The sequence below is a fragment of the Alosa sapidissima genome, chromosome 20 (genome assembly GCF_018492685.1).
Source record: "Alosa sapidissima isolate fAloSap1 chromosome 20, fAloSap1.pri, whole genome shotgun sequence".
Lineage (NCBI taxonomy): Eukaryota > Metazoa > Chordata > Actinopteri > Clupeiformes > Clupeidae > Alosa > Alosa sapidissima.
Genome location: NC_055976.1, coordinates 16,045,440 through 16,067,374, shown reverse-complemented (window position 1 = coordinate 16,067,374; position 21,935 = coordinate 16,045,440). Strand labels below are relative to the sequence as shown.

General features: G+C 40.2%; 2 protein-coding genes and 1 long non-coding RNA gene across 3 annotated transcripts in view; 2 read left to right on the top strand and 1 right to left on the bottom strand.

Annotated features, from left to right (window-relative positions):
- Positions 1–5,399, bottom strand: part of LOC121694540 — a 22,090-nt gene extending 16,691 nt beyond the window's left edge. The window contains exon 1 of the long non-coding RNA XR_006025803.1: positions 5,367–5,399. This is a non-coding gene — a long non-coding RNA (uncharacterized LOC121694540). The remainder of the gene's footprint in view (positions 1–5,366) is intronic.
- Positions 1–8,055, top strand: part of chrna3 (cholinergic receptor, nicotinic, alpha 3) — a 16,550-nt gene extending 8,495 nt beyond the window's left edge. Inside the window, exons 4-6 of the mRNA XM_042074724.1 lie at positions 4,001–4,110; positions 5,234–6,548; positions 7,226–8,055. Of these exons, the coding sequence (XP_041930658.1) occupies positions 4,001–4,110; positions 5,234–6,548; positions 7,226–7,363 (1,563 nt within the window). The 3' untranslated portion in view covers positions 7,364–8,055. The remainder of the gene's footprint in view (positions 1–4,000; positions 4,111–5,233; positions 6,549–7,225) is intronic.
- Positions 8,056–8,869: 814 nt separating this feature from the next.
- LOC121694539 lies at positions 8,870–17,479 on the top strand. Its single transcript, XM_042074726.1, has 16 exons — positions 8,870–8,979; positions 9,089–9,136; positions 9,224–9,532; positions 10,312–10,632; positions 12,472–12,585; positions 12,703–12,721; positions 13,552–13,640; positions 14,775–14,793; positions 14,925–14,974; positions 15,701–15,719; positions 15,840–15,889; positions 15,982–16,021; positions 16,144–16,181; positions 16,412–16,443; positions 16,937–16,967; positions 17,071–17,479. Exons 1-16 carry the CDS (start codon positions 8,955–8,957, stop codon positions 17,151–17,153), a joined length of 1,287 nt encoding a protein of 428 aa, XP_041930660.1. The 5' UTR covers positions 8,870–8,954; the 3' UTR covers positions 17,154–17,479.
- The last annotated feature ends 4,456 nt before the right edge of the window (positions 17,480–21,935 follow it).

Sequence of the window (21,935 nt, the reverse complement as noted above, 5' to 3'; positions counted from 1 at the left end):
TGAGCAAAGCTAAAATCTAAGCTAAGTCACCTGTGGAGGCTTACAAATAACCTTTCTAATAAAGATATAATCTTTCAGAACTCAGGAATCTTTTTAACATTCAGTTTGACATTAGCTCTAGTTTGGTAGAGTAATATTGCAGTCTGGCAGCAGATACTGATATGTATTACACCATGCCTTAAATGAAAATGTACTACTCACAAACACACTACTTTTACGTAAGTAATGTCTTGCTTTTAGTGTAATGGTGTTGGTTTGTAGGTGCTGCAAGGAAGACTGTGTGGTTGCAGAACGATGCCATGAAAGAGGCACTGCTTGATCATAAAATAACTCTAAAAAGAAACTAGTAAAGACCCTGCATTGACCATTGTGAAAGGGCCATACACTTACAAACTGCCCTGCTGAAAAAAAACAGCCAGCCAGACCAGACCAGCTTAAGGTGGTTTACTGGTTGACCAGCTTGTTAACCAGCTTGTTTGACCACCCTATGATGGTTGACCAGCTAGACCCTAGAACTGGGTTTAACTGACCATGCCAGCTTATTTTGGTCATTCTAGCAAACCAGCATGACAATCTTACACCAACAATGTCAAGCTTGGCAGGCTGGTCACCAGCATGACCATCTTACACCAGCTGTATCCCACATAATAGGCTGGTCACACCAGCATGACCAGCTTCCTCAGATGGTCACACCTGCATGACAACCTGGTGGCCCAACCAGCTACACCAGCAAGAGCTGGAAGAACCAGCTAAAACCAGCTAACAGCATAAGCTGGTTTCTAACTGTTTTTTTCAGCAGGGTATATACACTTGCACTAATGAGAAGGGGTGAACTGTTGTAACACACTGGCTCGGAGTATGTACATTCAGGGGAGACCAACGCAGTGTTGAAATAATAATAAATGAATTTATTAAAGAAAGTTAAACATAAACTAATATTTCGGAATAACAATAAGGATGAGGTGCAAATCAGTGTAGTGTTAGTTACGCAGAAGTGAAGTGTAAGTCAGTACAGAGAAGAAGGTAACGCAACAAAATGAATGCTAAGCCGGGAGGAGGAGAACCGCCCCGAGTGCAGACTGAGCCGATCTTAAATATCACTCCCAATCAGGCACACCTGGGCACACAGGGGAAACAAGCACCCAGGCACGTCAGTGCCAATGGGCGGAGTTAGGACACAGCGGCCTGGGCCGTAACACTGTAAACCAGTTACTCATGGTTGACGTCACACATGCTATACAGATTGACGAGCCACCCGGGGTAAGGAAAGTGTTTATTTGTAGAGAATCAAATGGATCATCATGCTGAGAAAATTACCATCTGCACATAGAGGGTTTGATGTAGCCGTAGCCATAACAGACCAGTTCCCCACTGTGCACCGAGCATTACTGAGAGAGGAGCCATTTCTGTAATGAACGCCTGACAGGCTCTGGATTCCATTTGCATCTGAATACATTTCCAGCATCTTTTCAGCCTGTTAAAACAAGTGCTGGGTTGATGTTTGAAAGGAAAAGAGGAAGAAGTGGTGACAGACACCTCTCCTTCTAGACAACCCGCACTGTCTGAAACAGTGCAAATCCGGTGCTAATTCCACTTGATTGCGTGTATGGACAGTTGAGATGGGATAGACAGATTAATAGTTATACATCATCCTCAACACCAACCAAAAGTGACACTGTATATATTTGTTTGTCATTAGACAATAAAATAGGGGGACAGGTTAACCACATTTCATCAACTCAAACTCATGACACAGCATTTTTGTTATGCCTTTATACAAATTATGAAAACCATAACACTGTAAAAAAAGATATTTAACCTAACCAAGTCATGTCAAATGTGTAGTGTCAACGAATTAAACAAATAAACTTGACACACATTCACATATCTCAGTCACAACAACAGCAGTACTTGACTAGGTTCTGTTTAATACTCAAATCTTTTTGTTTTGCAATCAATCTAAACCTATGGCATGGCATCATTTGATCTGTCCTTACAGAAGAATAGAAAAACCATAAACTCAAACCCACAAGGAAGAAGGGGGACAGGACATGTCTAATCAAGTCAAACCTTGATTTGAGATGACATGGCATTTTTTGTTCTTTAATCACAGGACAACAGAACTGCTGGTTTTCCATAACACATATATCTGGTCAACAGTAGGTTTCCCATCAGGGCCATTTGGCTATTGTCTCAAACTACAGGGCTGTGTGTGTGTGTGTGTGTGTGTGTGTGTGTGTGTGGGGGGGGGGGGGGGGGGGGGGGGTTTGTCCCTACAGGGCTGTGTGTGTGATGCGGCCGGGTTTTTTTATGGTCGTCTCAGGACCAGGCCACTGCGCCCTCCCCATCACAGAGGTCCAGGTCCAGGGTCAGCCCTGCACATAAACGCTCCCATAAAAACGCCACCAGATGGCCCATCTTCAGATTAAAGTATGGACTCGGTGGCAGCCTAAATGGCCACACGTTCGTTAAAACAATGATGGTCAAATATTTGTCTCTGGCACTGTGTGGCTGTTTCAGGGCATAAACCCTCCGTCGGATTCGGTTATGTGTAGTAATGTGACTGGCCAAGTGCTGTGTGATGTGAAATGAAAATGATATAAGACTCGAAGGGTTTCCTTTTGCTTGTCCTCACTCTGAGAGGTAATAGCACTGCACTTGGTTTAATCAAGACTTGAACAGAAATGAAAACAGAAGAGGCGGGGGGGGGGGGGGGGGGGGGTGAGAGAGAGAGCGAGAGAGCTTTTAAGATATGAAGGAGGGGTGTGAATTAAAATGCGAGGGAGAGGGGAGAGGAGGGGCGTAGCGCGCACCCTGTAGACAGGCTCCTGAAGCGAGCAGCGGTCCTTGGCGGTGGATGCCTGGAGGACACTGTGTCCCCACTGCTCTCTTCACTGGCTTATCCCCTCTTCAATGACACAGTCTAGCCGGACTGTCAGCCTTCAAGGATGCTGAAGAGTGTGTGTGTGTGTGTGTGTGTGTGTGAGTGTATGTGTGAGAGAGAGTCTGTGAATGTATGTATGTGTATGTGTGTGTGTGTGAGAGAATGTTAGTGTGTGTGTGTGTTTGTGCGTGTGTGCGTGTGTGTGTGTGTGTGTGTAGGCGGTCAGAGAGGGCACAGCTGGGAGAGGCAGCTGAATGAAAATGTGATCAGTACCGTCCGTCTCACAGTCACTTAAAGTCTCCTTTCCCCAGCATGCCAAGGAAAAACAACTCAGGTGTATGTTTGAGAGAGGTGTGTGTAAGTGTGTGTGTGCGGCTTATACAAAAAAGAGAACTATTCTTCAAGGGCATGTTTGAGAGAAACCGAGTCAGATAGGAAGTACTGTAGGTGTGTGTGAGAGAGAGAAAATGTGTACATACAGTATATGTAATACAGAACATCATTCATTCAAACAATCAATCAATCAATCAATCAATCAAAAATGTATTTAGATAGTGCCTTTTGTGCAGTAGGTGCTTAACAATACAAAACCACACCGATACAAAAAGACAAGAAAGATAAAATAATAAAAATAATAACAATCAAATCAAATTAAGTAAAATTAATAAATATGTAAAATGGTAAAGTAAAAATGTATATAAGAATTGATTTAAAGCTATTACAAAATAATATACACAAATAAATATATAAAAAAATGCACAAAGACAATCATTAAATCTAAAATAATGAAAATAGATATAAAATGTTAAAAACTACGCAGTAAAGAAGAACATTTCATTTCGCTTATTTATTTATAAGAACACACATTAATGAACATATCTGTAAATGTGCCAGTCTGAAACTTGAAACTTGAGTGTTACCCAGCCGGCTAATTTTCAACTGCAGTCCTTTGGAAGATGTTGTAATAACCATCAATTAACTTTGTACTTTTGTTAACAATTGTTTTGCCAAGTTAGTAATAAAATATCATCTTTGCTATCTTGCCAATTCCTAACTGAACTAACTTATCAAGATTACTGTGATACTCACTGTAGCGTCGATCCTGTCTCACTGCAGATCTGGAAGGACTACAAACTGAAATGGAACCCCAAAGAGTTTGGCGGTGTTGAGTTCATCCGGGTGCCGTCCAACCGAATCTGGAAGCCAGACATCGTGCTGTACAACAAGTGAGTTCACTACTCTGACCACAGGGCCAGCCCCTCTGGAAAGCTGGACTAATTTCGTCAGAGACTGTACTGGGAGACTGAGAAAAAGCTTCTATTCACAGTCTATCTGCATCTTGAATGAGGGCTGAACCTGGAGCACATGACATGATGACAAAACCTCAATGCACTTAGTCATGCACATCAGCATCACATTAAGCATACTTATTTGACATTCATGCATACTTATTTATCACACTAGCAGGGAAACTATACCAGGTCCGCAACTGAAGTGCTCTGTACGCGTTAGTGTAGACATAGTTTTAGAAGACTGGTCTAATTTTTTTTATTGTACATGCCACTATCCCGTCTGGTGCAGCCAGTTCCATTGATTATAGTGGAAGCTAATTGTTGCAGCAGGCGCTATGCAGACAGATCGCTTCAGTTACGTGCTCGGTGTGCCTCCCTGTAAGACTTAATATATCTTCTGCAGAGCCACAGTTGGGATGGTGGGTCTCACAGGGGGGGGGGGGGGGGGGGGGGGCTGTAAAAAGCCTAACTTAATTGTGTGTGTGTGTGTGTGTGTGTGTGTGTGTGTGTGTGTGTTTGTGTGGTTGGGTGGGTGTGTGCATTCATGTGCATATGCACGTGTGTTTACACATGTTCGCATTGTTTATGATGGGCCCACTTCGGTGGAAATCGTTCTGTGATGGAAATGCAGCCAGTGTTTAACAGTGCAAATCAAACAGTATGTGAAATTGTGCTGCAGTCTATTATTCTATTCATTGGCCATGTTGATTGTGCTGAAAATGGATTTGAATACAAACAGTCTAACTGCTATGGGCATCTCTCTATTCACATTCCTCTCTGCACCTGGTCCTCCCTGTGTCTGGGAGACAAACAGGCAGGAATGGAATTGCACATTACACATTTCAGAATGAATATTCAAAGGTCTTCACATAAACGTTTGCAGATGTTAAACATTTTTAAAACACTAACTCCCTTTAATAACATTAATTTGCCTGCATGTGGTAGTAATTAAACCTTATTAATTTGAAAAATGTTGTTAATTTGTTAATGCAGGCCATTCCACTGTATTCATTGTTTACATGAGACTGTGTTTATTTTCTCTTCCTGTTACTTATAGTGCTGTTGGGGACTTCCAGGTGGATGACAAAACCAAAGCTCTGCTGCGCTACAACGGAGAGGTCACCTGGATCCCTCCTGCTATTTTCAAGAGCTCATGCAAGATCGACGTCACCTACTTCCCCTTCGACTACCAGAACTGCACCATGAAGTTCGGCTCGTGGACCTACGACAAAGCAAAGATCGACCTGGTCCTGATCGGCACAACAATTAACCTGCGGGACTTTTGGGAGAGCGGCGAGTGGGTGATCATCGACGCGCCGGGCTACAAGCACGACATCAAGTACAACTGCTGCGAGGAGATCTACACGGACATCACGTACTCGCTGTACATCCGTCGGCTGCCGCTCTTCTATACCATCAACATGATCATCCCGTGTCTTCTCATCTCCTTCCTCACCGTGCTGGTCTTCTACCTGCCGTCCGACTGCGGCGAGAAGGTCACGCTCTGCATCTCCGTGCTTCTCTCGCTGACCGTCTTCCTGCTGGTCATCACCGAGACCATCCCGTCCACGTCACTAGTCATCCCGCTCATCGGCGAGTACCTGCTCTTCACCATGATCTTCGTCACGCTCTCCATCGTCATCACCGTCTTCGTGCTCAACGTTCACTACCGCACGCCCAAGACGCACACCATGCCGCAGTGGGTGCGCGGCGTCTTCCTGGGCGTGCTGCCGCGCGTCATGTTCATGACCCGGCCAGAGCGCAACCCGCAGCGCTTCAGCAGCCAGCAAGGTCACTTCCTGCCGCCCGCCCCTCTCCCGCCCCCACCTTACCCTTGCACCCTGCACTCCTCATCCGCCTCCTCCTCCGCCGCCTCCTCCACCCTCAATCCCTCCTTCCTCCAGCATCAACAACAACAACAACAACAACAACAGCAGCAGCAGCTGAAGCAGATGACCCTGCCGGCCAGCCTGCCCCCACGGCAACGCCTCTTCCTGAACACGGAGCTGTCCACGCTGCATGGGCCCGGCGGAGGCAGCCTCTCCCTCAACGCCGACTCCACCACGCTCCTGTGCCGCGAGGGACGCTGCGGCTGCAGTTGCTGCTGGCAACAGAGATCAAGTAATCTGCCAGCCAATGGAAGAGGGGGCGCCGCCGGAGGAGTGGGCCAGGACAGCCTGGGTACGGTCAGCGGAGGCCTCGGTTTGGGCGTTGGGCCCAGGGCGGCGGTGGCAGGAAGCCCCTGCTCGAGTTCAGAGTCGCTGGATGTCGGGGTTCTGACCCTGTCAACCCTCTCGCCCGAGGTCAGGGAGGCCATTGAGAGTGTGAAGTATATCGCCGAGAACATGAGGCTTCAGAACGAGGCCAAGGAGGTGCGTGGAGATGGACGGACAAAACGTGTGCTGTCGCTGTGTGGGATGTGTAGGATGTGGTGCTGGATGAACAGTCATTGTGTGGGATGTGTTGGATGTGGTGTTGGATGTGGTGTCATTGTGTGGGATGTGGTGTTGGATGTGGTGTCGTTGGGTGGGATGTGTTGGATGTGGTGTCGTTGTATGGGATGTGTTGGATGTGGTGTCATTGTGTGGGATGTGTTGGGTGTGGTGTTGGATGTGATGTCGTTGTGTGGGATGTGTTGAATGGGGTGTTGGGTGTGGTGTTGTTGTGTTGGAATGTTGTTTTGTTGGATGTGTGGGATGTGGTGTTGTTGTGTTGGATGTGTGGGATGACTGTTTTCCGGCTGTGAATTGGTGTCAAATTCATACATAGTGAATGGCACACACTGAGTCACAACTGTGTTATTCTCTGTCCAAGGTTGCCTTTTCACACAGCATCTCACTAAGGATTTTCTGTCCCTTGTGTTCTCATCCTCTCTCTCCCATTCTCTTTCCATTTTTCTTTTTTCTTTGCCATCCTCTCTTTTTCTCTCTCTCTCCATCTCTCATATTCTCCCTGCCTCTTATTCTACCTCTCCCTCTTTCTTCTACTTTCTCTCTTTTCTTCTGTCTGTCTTATTCTCTCTCTCTCTATCTCTCTCTATCTGCCACAGGTTCAGGACGACTGGAAGTACGTTGCCATGGTGATTGACAGGATATTCCTGTGGGTGTTCATCCTGGTGTGCATTCTGGGAACGGCAGGTCTCTTCCTCCAGCCCCTGCTCCTTGGGGATGACATTGGACCACCCTGACCAGATCACACCAGACCAGACCTGATGCTTTCTCTCTCTCTCTCTCTCTACATCCGAGCCAAAGCCATACGCTTGCACTGCTTTACGGAGCACAGGCCAACCTCGTCACCGCACTGATCCAGAATCAGTTGGGTTTTTACTTACTTTACTTAACAGCCCTGGTTGAGTCTCAGTGGTGTCTTACAGCAACAGCAAGTGCGATGGACTGAAGGAGTAAGACTGCATTTGAAAGTATAAATGCAGTCACATAGCAGAGGAGGTTTTGAAAACCTCATGGGACGGGACTACCTGTTGCCTTTTTTTTCTTCTTAGTCACTCTGCTTTGTAAAGCTGCAAAGATTCATGAAACAGGAGTGCCTCCATCAAACTGCTGCCAATGGAAGAGGTAGATGGAGGCTTAGAGCTAAAAGTGCACTGCACACTGTCCTCTATTCATGGTACAGCTAATATTTGTGTCTACAATTTTATCTGTCTGTATGATTGCATTTATGTGTGGTAAGCCATTGTGAACTTTTCTGTCCATTGAAATAATCATTTGTAAAGGGTACATGCAACATTGAAGATCATCAAAAGTATGATGTTTTTAAGAATTTATGGATGTAGTGGCTCTTATAAACTGCATTTCACATGCAGGTGGCCTTGAACCAGTATAAACGAATACAAACAACAAATTCACAAGAAGTGAACATCATAAAGTTACCCTCAGCTAAATGCTGTATCTCACAAAGCTGTGAAAAGTTGTACTTGTAATATAAATGACACTAATAAAGGTTTTTGTTTTACTGTAATAATGATTGTCATCAATTCACTACTGAAATTTGGGGTTCCTAGTAAGTGCAAGTCATTGGTGGAACAAGGCGCAGAAGTCAGCTATTTGATGCCTTAGGAGCTTACAAGATAATGCAAACTGTACTCAATATTGTACATTCCTTTGGATAATCACATTTAATCATAGCGAAGGTGAAAGCAGCTTATGATAATATATTATGTTATGTTTTTTTATTTCCACATCTCATTCAGCTTTCTGCTGATTTCAGTACACCAAAACACATGCAATACATGGCCTGCACACATAATAGGACGACTAATATGCGAAGGCTGCCACCTTATGGTTGACATTGGAAAACACCCAAGGACCAAAGAGAAAGTATTTTTTTACTAAAATCTAAATTAAAAAGTTAAATAAAATTTAACAATGGCTTATTTACAGAAATACTGAACTGAAACTGTGTCTATTTGCTGTGTACAGCTTTACATGATTGTGAAATTGACCTATATATGCAGACAATATGAAACTGTGATAAGAGAAAGTGTGAAATAGGATTTCTCCACGTTTTGTTTAGTCATAGCCATTGCAATGGACTGAAACCTTACTCAGGTGTCACTGTGTTCACATCACTGAGGACGACAAAAGGATGTGAGACCTAGCAAAAGCAGGAAATGCTGTTAAAAAAACAATTCTCATCTCTGAAGACCTTGAGCGGCAGAGACCCATTTCCTCATGTGCGCCATTTCAGGCCTGCCTGTTCTCAGTTTAGTCTGAGTCACTACTGGTGTACAGGCTTGAGGTTTGGTTCTCACACGCTCTGCCATGTTTATCTCACTATTTATTCTTGGTAAGTAAATACTCATTTATTATTTCTATTGATAAAAAGTATTAGTAAGTGCCCTTTTATCACAAGAAAGTACTAATTGTACATATTTGCTTTCATTCGTTTCCTACAGTTGCAGTTACTGTGACTGAGGAGCATCCAACAGTGTCGCAGGGTACAGGTGTGTAATGATTATTACAAAACAAAAGAAAATTTCTAAAATGTTAGAAGCATATAGATACATTATTTAAATATAATTTTGTAATAGTTGCAGATGGAGACACTGTTCACCCTGCACGCATTTATGGACCTTTGACTAGTGAACTTAGAGTTGGGGAAGATTTTGAAGTGAAGTGCAGCACATTTGGATTAAAGAAAGATGAACACATCTTTGTTTACCTCTGCAAGAACGGAGTTGGTATAAAAATGATGGAAACCAAAAAAGTGGACTCTGAAATCACTATAAGAAATGTCCAAAAAGACCACACTGGAAACTACAGCTGTGTGTTCTCCAGAACACGACACCCCACAGAGGTGAAAAGAAAAGGAGAAAATGTCATCTCCCTCCAAGTGACAGGTAAGAGCTCTCATCACATTGATAACAATCAATCACACGCTTAAAAAAATACAAATATATAAGTTTATATAGTGTAACCATCTATATAATTATAAATGGATACACTTTACAGTAAGGGTACATGAATTATCATTAATTTATGCATGAATTAATTCATGACTTATGTATTACTTCATTTCGTTATATCTTATGAATCATCAGGACTTTATATGAGTTCATAGTCTGTCATTTGTGACGTCATTCATGAACAACACATCAACTAAAGCATTAAGTATGGTGGGCACATCATTATTATTTATGATTTATTAAGAATGATCATGATGATTTCTTTTTTTGCCAAAAATGTCATCACTGCTCAAATTCTTATTTGAACACAACTTGTGCAGTTCTCTAAACACATGCCATTTTGTTCACACTTTAGTTGAGGGGCCACAAACATGAACCTTAAATTTATGTAATCATGATGATCATGCTTAAGAAATCATAATTCATAATGATGTGCCCACCATACCTAATGCTTTAGTTGATGTGTTGTTCTTGCATGAGGTCATGAATGAGAGACTCATGTCAATTCCTGATGATTCATAAGATATAAAGGAATGAAGTAATGCATAAATCATGAATTAATTCATGCATGAATTCATGATCATTCATACATATACATATGTTATAGCTATGTTTTTATACATAAATGTATACAGAGAACAAAATGTTTCAGTGGTGCACAAGCTGTAACAGTGAGAATACTGATTCATTTTCATGTGTCTGTCTTTGTGTAGATAAAGTATTCCCAGCATGGATAGATGTGAATCAGTCCACATCCCAGTCCCACAGTGTAACATCAGGGACAGACGTGCTTTTCGGTTGCAGGTCAGAAAATGCCCCAGCCTCTGTCATTCTCATGGCATTCCTATGTAGGAATGAAACAATCATTGATGTTGAACTGTGGGATTCTCAGAAGAAACAGGCCAGTTTCCTTCTAAAAAGAGTGCAGATTGGCGACACAGGTAGCTATGGCTGTTTGGTGTCTGACCGACCTATGGCTGCAAGAAAGTTGGACACGTGTGGAAAGAATTCAGTGCCTCTGCAGGTTGAGAATGGTGAGAATTTTACAAACATAAACACCATAGTTCGAACAAGAGCAATAGGTTGTGTGGAACATGCAGGTTTTTTTTATATTTTGTATATCTCACTCATCTTAGTCTATTTTATAGACCACTATATTATGTCAATTTAATATTAGCCTATTTAACCTATGAAACATTTTAATATTTCAGATTACAAAATATAGTGCATTTTTAACTTATTCCACACCTTCACTGCAAAAAGTGATATCTTACTAAATCTTATATTAAGATTAAAAATCTAGTATTGTTTTTAGTATAAGGATACTTACTTTGAGCTTTCTTGTAAGATTATAGAATTATTAAGAAAATATATCTTAAAATGTAAGATTTAAGACAATTTGTCTTAAATCTTAAATCTCGTCTTAAATTAAGGTACATTTCATAAATAATAAGGTAAATTTGCTTGTTTTGTATGTCTTTAAGAAGATTTTGACTTATTTTAAGTCAAATAATCTTACAAGAAAGCTCAAAGTAAGTATCTTTATACTAAAACAAAACTAACCAGATTGTGCATTTTATAAGATTATAACACTTGGTAATATATCACTTTTTGCAGTGTTCTACATTGCCCACACTGCAAAAACTGCTTATCTAATCAAATCTAAGATTATTAATCTTATATCAAGATAAAAAAAAATAGTTTGTATTGTTTTCTGTATAGGAGTTCAGAGACTTAGGCTACCCAGCGGGTGAAATCATTTGACATAATTTAAGTAAAGTTTGACCTAAAAACAAGCAAATTTGTCTGCCAGTGTGTTAAGTAAATTTGTCTTGATAAGACTCCTTAAAATAAGTCAAAGTCTTCTTAAATTAAATAAGTCAAAATTATAAGATTATAAAACTAGAGAATGTAATTCCAGGGTGAGTGCATGAAAATGCAAAAATGGCTGCTGAATGAAATATTGTTGAATATTGTCTAAAATATAATCTAGGTAAAAAGATGGTCAGATAGAGAAAAAAGCTGGCGGGGAGTCATAGTTGATGACAACTGACAGTTGGAATGGCCGAACAGTTAAATAGTTGAGTAGTTTAAATAGTTAAATTATTTTATAGCGAATTATTGTATTGAGGACTTATTTTGAAGTTGAAGTTGAGGACAGAGGAAACAGTTGGCGGGAGTTGTAGTTGATGACGACTGACAGTTGGAATGGCTGAACAGTTAAATAGTTGGATAGTGAAAATGGTTAGGTTATTTAATAGGGAATTATTGTAGTGGAGACTTTTATTTTGAAACAGTTGTGGGCAGAGGAAACAGGATCTGTAGTCTTAAGAGAGCCATATTGTATGCTTAAAGCCTGAGACAGACAGTTGCTGGAGGTGGCCGGAACCATATGGCCCTGGCTGGAACACTTGGCATAGGATTCCAAGTGCCCTATTGTGATGCCACAATCGCCAATGTTGGAAATGGGGAAATTTCTAATAGTTTTTAATTAATAGTTCAAAAAGTATAAAAGTTACAAATATGAAAAATACATTCCACACCTGTCCTAAGTAAGACCTACGTAACGCAGTTTGAATGAAGTTTCTACATTAAACGGTTGAAGCAGCATTAAACGCGGAAAAAGCGTTAGAAGAAGAATAATAAGAAGAAATCGGATAACAGTAGATTGCATTTGCATGCACTCTAATAAGATTAATATAATAAGATTAACACTTGGTTAGATCTCATGTTTTTGCAGTGCAAGTTTTGTATTTTGCTATGCACACCCCCACCTTGTTACACTCCAAATAGTTACTTCCAATATTCATGGAAGAAAAAGATAGCAAATATTGGTTTGATCTAGAAATGCTGACTGCAGCTGAAACCGACAGGAGAACCGGATGAGTTGGATGAATGTGCGTCCAGCGGAGCTGCAATGGCCCCCCTGTACCTGCTGCCCTCCCTCGTCCTGCTCGTCCTCCTGGTTTTACTGCTCTGGAGGAACGGTACGTCTAAACGCAGTTCCTAGTGTGTCAGCAATCATCAGCATTGTTCACTCGCATCATTTGAAGACATGTTTGATCCGTATCACCTTAATTATGTCTGAACTTACATGTTCACAGGGATACACAAGCAGATGAGGTAAGACACTGTATAATCATATGGTGCATTATATATTTATTTCACTTCTTGCTTTTTGTATTAGCATTTGCCTACGGTTAGCTAATATCTTGGTGGTTTCTGTTATTTTTGTTCCTCAGTCACCAGAATCATGTAGTCTGTTTCCTCTTCTTTTATCTACCAAGGGACATGGGCCAAAATCATGATTATGGCATCAGAATGTTTCAAGTTTCTAGTGGAACCCAGAACGTATCTGGTGTACACGTAAAACGTTCTGGTGAACACCAGAAGCCACAAGAAACCTTTTTTGCACATGTCCCCTTTGGGACTCCATATTTATCCATCTTTTCCCTTGTCTTTTTTTCTTGGTTGTGCATTTTGCGTGCGCTCATGCTGCTTTTCTTTTTAAAGTCTTCTCTTAATAAATCCTTTAAAGAAACACCAAATAACTTTTCCTCTGTCGCACGCACGCTATTTGTTTATCCAGCAACAGCTTTGCAAATAACGATGTCTACAGACAAGGTAGAATATGTTGCATGATTTTATGAAAGTACAATGTATTGCGACATCATGCAAGTCAAATTTGTTGTTTCTTATGTCTCATTCCATCGAACTACAAACCCGCTACCCGATCTGGCAAACTTACATAGGGCCGCGAAGCGAATGCAGAAGTGCTGTTCACCCTGTTACGAGTTGATGAACCATGGAAACAATTTTGGAAACATTATTTTAACGTACAAAAAACTCTTTGGTGTTGCTTTAAATGGAACACACTACTGTACACAATGCTCTTGTGCTGTCTGTCTGTTGTTCATGGAGTTTATTTAATGTTGTAATGTTTCATGTCCAAGATCTCCAAAGGTCACAACTGAAAGTGCACATTTTCACACACCTGAACAGACCTCAACAGCGCAAAATCATTTTGATTTTACTAACACAGGTAAGAATCACGGCATCTGTCAGCAAGGACATACAAATCAGCCCCATACACAAAATATATATATTTTAAATATATTTTCACAATATATTTTTGAAGTATGTAATATGTAAATATTCTAAATTGGCCCAAACAATATATTTTTGACACTTATTTAAATATATTTTATTTCTGTATGCCCATTTCTGTATATTTTTGTTCAGTATGCCCATACAAGCCCATACACAACAGAAATATATTTTAAATATATTTTGTCATACTATATTTTTTAAATATATGTAAATATTCGAAATTGGCCCAACAATATATTTTTGACACTTTATACAGTTTACACCTGGGTCCACCTGCACTGGAATTAAGTATTGGCAACATGCCTCTCATTTTACTGACAAAACAGATGCAAACACACACAAGGATGTTGAATATAGCGGCTAACAAGTTGCTAACCAGGCACATGCACACACAGACAGGGCTTTTTGGGAGAATGTGCCCTTTTTTCTTAGCCTGGCTAACGTCAGACCTCATCTCATTGAGATGGGGTCTGGGAACTAGACATTCATTTTATTGTATTTGAAACGTGGTTTACGAATGCCCAGAGCCGTTGATTGGGTGCTACGAATGTCTATCAAATGTGTCTGTACATAGCTCATAACGGCTTTGGTGTGTCGTCATCGTCTTGCTGCCCTCCCTCCGTTCTGTGATTGGTTCCTTCGTTGAGGTGAAAACGAAGTCCATAGAATCCAGGCTGCCTATCAGCGTGAATAAAATCTCGTGCGTAAGGCAGCATGGGAGAACCCAGGCTACTTTTTTCTGGAATGCTAAAATAAATAAATGAACATATGACATTCTTATATATTCCTGTTAGTTAACCTATTGACGATAGTTAAAATAGACTAGCTGGAACAACTCACTGAACTATGCTAAACTAGCCTAACAGTGTCAAACTGGGTTATTGCTCACACAGACACTCTGGGGTAGACAGCTAATTTCACAAATAGTTGGTAGGTTCGTTGAAATGGAAACTCCAATCTAATAACAACCCAGGGTCAATTTTTGAATTGAATTTGTGTGCGTGTGTGTGTGTGCGTGTGTGTGTGCTATATAAATAAACTGACCAGACTTGACTTGTGTTCACAGGGCTACAGATCCCCATGCAGTAAGTCACACATGATAACACATGTTTGTCAGCAATACATGACCTGCATAGAATACAAAGTTTTTTATTGTTGTTGCCTTTATTGGACTTTGTGTAATGTTACTGTGCTTATAATCTGTAAAATGTTCCAGAACGTTTTACGCAACAACTGGACAACCTAGTGTGAATAGAACTGATACAGGTAAGCTGTTCTGACATCACCCTTTAGAGTCTCATGCTATTGGTCTATTTTCTCATTCCAATATTTTGTTATCTTGTAGCAATGTGACACACAACAAGAATATGCATATACAACTGAATAGCATGTTGCATATAGGACTTTCTATTTATGTATTTATTTTTATTTTATTTATTTTTTTGGGAGGGGGCTTGTAAGCCATTAACTGGGCTAGAAAAATCCTTACATGTCTATGCTACTATTGAGATTGTCTCTGTGGACAAATAGAGGTATTTTTACCTTTGTAAGTGTAAAGAGAGGGTATAAAAAAGACTGTTTGAACAGTCAGTCAGTCCAGCTTGCTCTTCTTCCAATCACCGCCATCTTGTGTGGAGAAAGCCTGTACAATTCGATAACTGTATTACCGGCCTGTTTTTTTGTAAGACAATATTTAACTTATGTGAAGTGCCCTTTTTCACTTGAGCCCCTTCCCCCAAAAACTATATGTTTCTGCTAATGGAGTCAGACTACTGCAAGACTACCTTATACGTCTGCAGCCTTTTTCTTTATCTTTTTCATTTCTGGTTAAATGCCAACTGCTTGTTAGCTTTGTATCTGTACTACATATGGAACATGGAACTCAGTTCCTCTTTTCCAATACTGCTGCAGATCTAGCTGGTGTCATCATCATCATCATTGTGTTTTGTAACACTGAAACCTGTGTGTGTGTGTGTGTGTGTGTGTTCACAGGGCTACAGATACCTGTGCAGTAAGTCAAGCATCATAACACATGTCTGTCAGCAATACATGACCTGCATACAATACAAAGTGTTTTTATTGCTGTTGCCTTACACTTTGTGTAATGTTTATAATCTATAATATGTTCCAGAACATTTTACACAACCAGTGGAGTGCCTGGTGTGGACGGGACTGATACAGGTAAGCTGCTCACATCTCATGTTCTGACATCACCCTTTAGAGTCTCATGCTATTGGTCTATTTTCTCATTCCAATATGTTGTCATCCTGTAGCAACGTCACACAACATACAACAAGATCAAGGAAACGACATGTAAAGATTTATTTTCTCTTTTGTTCCTTCTTTTTCTGCCTGTTTTCTTTTTATAAGAAAAAGAAAAAGCTTGTGTTACTGTTTGACTGTATGGATGTTCTTCATGTTTACTTTCTTTGTAGAAGCTCCAGTGAGTGGAGTGACGATGAAAGTTATCAGAGTGAGTCCACCACAAAAATGCATGTTGCCAATATGCATGTTCATAAAATCCATAATGCAGTAATGCTGTAAATCTTAATAGAAATAAATCACTTGAAAATGAATCTTTCACATTGTCTGAATTGGTTGCAACTAATATCACTAGGGCATTAAACAAATCTCTACCTTTGGCTATTACTACATGACTTTTTCTGCCTGTGTACCTACATATCTTCTTTCTTTTCTAAATAGATATAGCCACATACCAGGAGATACCCGACCTCGTAAGTAGGACTTTTTATTTTATTTTATATTTTCAATCTATCATTTTCACTGAGTAATCAATCCACCTATCCATCCATCCATCCAATCTGTCAGTCTGACATTATTCAAATTGATCATTTCAGTATGGTAAATAATTACAGTAAACCCACTGCTATGAGAGTTTCTGTGTTGAGGGAGTTCAAAAGTATAGTTACTGTCATAGTTACATTTATAGTAAGAAAGTAGAGTACAGTGTGATGTGTTCTACAATGTTGAATATCTGATTCTAGTAAAAACAATAATCAAAATAGCAAAACATCAAAAGCTATACTTATATCATTGCTAGTTGTACAGTATAATATGCACATCTTTTCAGCTCAAGGGCTCGTAGATGTTGTGTGGGTGTGCAGCCAGTGCACATAACCACACACACACACACACACACACACACACACACACACACACATTCTCATGCGTGTCTCTAATAGTCTCCACACCTTGTGACATTAACAGACTCAGGAGGAGGCTATAATAGCAGCTATCAGTGAGTGACTCTGTTTCCAATTCTGCTTCAGCTGCAAGTTAGACAGCTCAAACACCCTGGCCCATGTGTGCAAATGTGTTTTGTTTTGTTAACTTTCTTGCAGACGCAGACCCAAGAGAATCATTGGTAAGACCTCGAATAAGTGCGACATATGCAACATCGAAGAGACAAAAGAAGCCCACCTAAACCTACGGAACTGTATCACCATACGTTTTAGCACAATTTGTATTCTTGAAATTCAGTGTAATATTTTGTAATAATGTGTGTAATGTAACAACATTATGTATGTGTGAATATTACTCTTTAGAAACCAAGCCAAAGCTATGACACAGTAGATCGTATGATCAACAAAAGTGAAATACAAAAGTGCTTAAGTGGGTAGACAGAGGCACTATGTATCTTGTACACATCTGTAAAATCTCAGATTCTAAGTAAAAGTCATGTCAGCGTATAGTGTGAAGTTCATGTGTAACAAACTTGTTGACCTAACTCAGTAAAGCAAGATGAGCTGACTGTGTTATGTTAAGTGTGCTTTATAATAGCAGAGTAGGCCTCAATTTATATGGCAGACAACGTGCAAAGTTTGAATGTGTTCTTGTGAGTATTGAGCTGAATCATCAAAGTTTGCAAAGTCTCACTCATGGTGTTAAATTAACAAATTGGTTTTGCCTTGTTACGAAATTCACTTTAGTTAGACTCAAGACTTTGCACTTAACCCATCATCCAAATTAGAGTCTTATACCTGAATGCTGATGCAGTAGAGGTTTTGGGACTTGCTGGAGAGATTGCTGGACCGCAAACTTAAGAGATGTGGGGTTTCCATGGAGACATGTGACATGCAGGCCTGCACTTGTATGGACCCTTTCAAGAGAGTTCCATTATCAGCATCATAGTTGGCCCCACAAGACTTCCTTTTAACATTCCATATGTTATCTTAATGCAGAGGAAGTAGATTGGGGCCCAAATAGAACGTTCAAGCATTGTTTTTGTTTACCTTGTTGAAAGGGTCTATAGACCCTTTTAACAATAAAAACAAAAACAATGCTTGAACATATGTTTTGTATAGAGCTACCACAGGTTACTCTATACAACCACAGGTGGCAGTGTGGTGACTATATAAAACATATTGATGTCAATGGGGCATTTTGCCCATGTTCAGGGTGGAAAATAAAAAAGAAAGATTTGCATAAGAGGATGATCTAAGTTTCCTTTGTGGTTGATAAGATATTAAAAGCTCAGAGATATATGAAGGTGCTATGCCATTCAGAGCTTTGTAAGTAATTAACATAACCTTAAAATCAATTCTATAGGAAATAGGGAGCCAGTGCAGTTCAGCCAACACAGGGGTGATGTGTTCTCTCTTCTTAGTCTTAGTTAAAAGTCTAGCCGCAGAGTTCTGTATGAGTGCCAATTTCTTTAGATGTTTTTGGGAAGACCAGTGAAAAGTGCATTGCAGTAGTCTAACCTGCTAGTGATAAAGGCGTGAATTAGTTTTTCTGCATCTTGTTGAGTTAAAAAGGGCCGCACTTTGGCAATGTTTCTCAAGTGGAAATAGGCTGTCTGAGTAACTTTACTGATATGGGGCTTAAAACTTAACTCTGCATCTAAGATGACACCGAGGCTTGTTACTTTTGGTTTGACCTGGTGCGCCAAGTTCCCCAGATTACTAAGAACAATATCTCGCTTTAATTTTGGTCCAACCAAAAGTACCTCTGTTTTGTCATCATTTAGTTTCAAAAAATGTTTGCTCATCCACTGATTAATGGAGGTTAGGCATGCAGTGAGGGAGCAAAGGCCATCTGGGTTAGTTGGCTCCACAGAAATATACAATTGGGTATCATCTGCATAGCTGTGGAAGTTTACATTATGCTGACTTTTGACGTTTCCCAATGGAAGCATATATAGGGAAAATAGCAGGGGACCAAGGCAGCTCCCCTGGGCCACACCAAAAGGCAAGTCATGTTTTTCAGATACATGATCTCCTAGACTGATATAAAAATCTCTACCAGTAATGTAGGTTTGAAACCAGTTTAGAGCATTATCAGAGAGACCCACCCACTTCGCAAGGCGGTGAATTAGGATGCTATGATCAATGGTGTCAAATGCCGCACTCAAATCCAGAAGAATAAGGATTGACACTTTGTTTGAGTCAGTAGCCAGTCTGAGATCATTGACTATTTTTACTAGAGCCGTTTCTGTGCTGTGATTTGATCTAAAACCTGATTGGAATTTTTCAAGGATACTGTTTTCGTTGAGGAAGGTATTTAACTGATTACAAACAACTTTTTCAAGTACTTTGTTCAGAAACGGTAGATTTGATATAGGCCTGTAGTTGCTCAGATTGGTATGGTCAAGATTTGACTTTTTAAGTAAAGGTTTCACAACAGCGGTTTTAAAAGCAGTTGGAAATATACCTCAGTTCAGCTGACACAGGGGTGATGTGCTCTCTCTTCTTGGTCTTAGTTAAAAGTCTAGCAGTAGAGTTCAGTATGGGTTCCAATTTCTTTATATGTTTTTTTGGGAGAAAAGTAAATAGTGCAATGCAGTAGTCTAACCTACTAGTGATAAAGGAATGGATTAGTTTTTCTGCATCTTGTTGAGTTAAAAAGGTCCCCACTTTGGCAATGTTTTCTCAGGTGGAAATAAGCTGCCTGAGTAACTTTACTGATATGCTTAAAGCTTAACTCTAAGATGACACCTAGGCTTGTTACTTTTGGTTTGACCTGGTGTGCCAGTTTCCCAAGATTACTAAGAATGGTGTCTCGCTTTGATTTTGGTCCAACCAAAATCACTTCTGTTTTGTCATCATTTACAGTAGCTTTAAAAAATTGTTGCTCATCCACTGATTAATGGAGGTTAAGCATGTGATAAGGGAGCAAAGCCCATCTGAGTTAGTTGGCTCCAATATATAATTGGGTATCATCTGCATAGCTGTGGAAGTTTACATTACTGTATGCTGACTTATGATGTTTTCTAACGGAAGCATAAAAGAGCACAGGACCAAGATAGCTCCCCTGGCCCACACAAAGGGCCACACATACAGTAGTGGAAGCAAATTGTTGCATCAGACGCAACGCAAATGGAACACTTCAGTTATGTGCCTCCCCTGTAAAGGTCTGTTGCTTCAAAAGCCAGCCTGTTTTAATCAGCCTGCTTCCCTGGGGCCAGTTCCTTACTCTGAGGCTAGTTACTCATAACCCCATTTTCTGTTCCTGCAAAAACATAGTGCGGTTTTCTGTTAGAGGCTGGTTCGACAAAAGAAGAAGGGAAAAAAATGATTTTGCTCACTACACCCTTATAGTGTGTGCCTTTGTGGTGATCACACACTCACAAAGCACATTTCACACACACGCATACGCACACGTGCACACACACACACACACACACACACACACACACACACTTATATCTTTGATATATTTAGAGCTCAAACTTAGCCACACAGTGTATATGTGACCACACTTGATAATTTGATCATGCTCCTAAAGGGGAGATGTGGCCGTGCATGCCTTGAAGTGTTTATATACACACAAACACAAATACACACACACGCACACACACACTCACACACACACACACACACACACACACACACACACACACACACACACACACACACACACACACACACACACACAGACCCTCAACAACAGCTTAACTTTTGATTGATTATAAAAATCGAAGTATAGTGTTTTTGTGATTGTGTCAAAGTAATGTCATAGTAACAACAACTCACGGAAACAGAGGAGATGTTTTCATACGCCCCCATGACATTCTAAGGCCAAAGACATTACGGGCATGTGCAAATCCAGTTATATATTAGTCACACATACCTTCACTTTCTTTGTTACAGTTTTAAATGTGTTGTTGTATTAGTATGCATTGAAGTTAGATGTTGACAAAGGACAGTAAAATACAGTATATTGCCTCTGGCAAATAACAATGACGCTAGCTCTCATGTGTTCTTCCAACTGCCTAGATAGAAGTTCAGTATTCAGTTATGGTTCCTCTTTATTTACCTGCTCTAGGCCTACAGTACAATAAATGAGGCCAACTGTTGCACTGTATGTTAAACTGTTTATTCTCTTGAGATGTTTAGCAGCTATGCTAGAGAAGCTTGTTGAACGTGCACCATTAGGCAAAGCAGCTTTATTACATTATAAGTATATTTTTCTTTGGATTTCCATCCATTGCCATACATATGAGTACACTTGAAACCATGAAGTAAATCATTTTCAAGATTGAAATGCTTTCATAAAGGGTTATCAGTACGTCTGCATGCCATTGATATTTCTGTACATGCATTTGTGACCACTGTGCTATCTCCAAATTTAGTCTGTCTTCAGAAGAAGAAGACATAGAACAAGTAGTAACAAAAGGTAGACATCTTGTTTCTTGTGGCTTGTAAGTATTTTTGTAAAGCCCTGAGAAATCTGCCTAAAAAATGTTAAATCTTACAGTTGTGAGCCTCACTCAGCTAAAGAAATAAAATGGCTTGAAGAGTTTGGTTCCAAAATGCTATATCCTCCATTTTAATGAATTTTCATAAATATTTTTTTTTTTTACATTTTGTTTTCAAAGTAATTTCAGTAGAACTGTAATTGGCTATAAACAACACAACTGCAATTGTATTGATACAACCTGAAATACACAATTAAATAACATGACTTATTAGTGTTTTTAAAAATGGAGATATAGCATTTTGGACTAAACTCTTCATTGTTTTCTGTGTAATGTTGTGCATTTTTTTAACAGTGTGGGCCAGGCCTGCACTGAAATGGCAGGCAAAATGCAAAGTTAGTCAATAGGCAAAGTTCCCATGCATGAATTATGAGTAAAAAAGGGTACCATACATCTGTCTGTTATTGATATTTCTGTACATTTGCAACCACAGTCCTTTTACCAAGAGTCTGACTTCCGAAGGGTGTACACAAAACAGGAACAATAACATCAAAGAAAATGTGTCTC

Bases quoted from the DNA above. Each gene is read 5' to 3' on its own strand.
- LOC121694539 (XM_042074726.1), top strand. From the start codon at position 8,955: ATGTTTATCTCACTATTTATTCTTG. The intron at 9,533-10,311 runs GTAAGAGCTCTC...GTCTTTGTGTAG, and splicing joins CATCTCCCTCCAAGTGACAG to ATAAAGTATTCCCAGCATGG. The intron at 16,182-16,411 runs GTGAGTCCACCA...TTTTCTAAATAG, and splicing joins TGACGATGAAAGTTATCAGA to ATATAGCCACATACCAGGAG.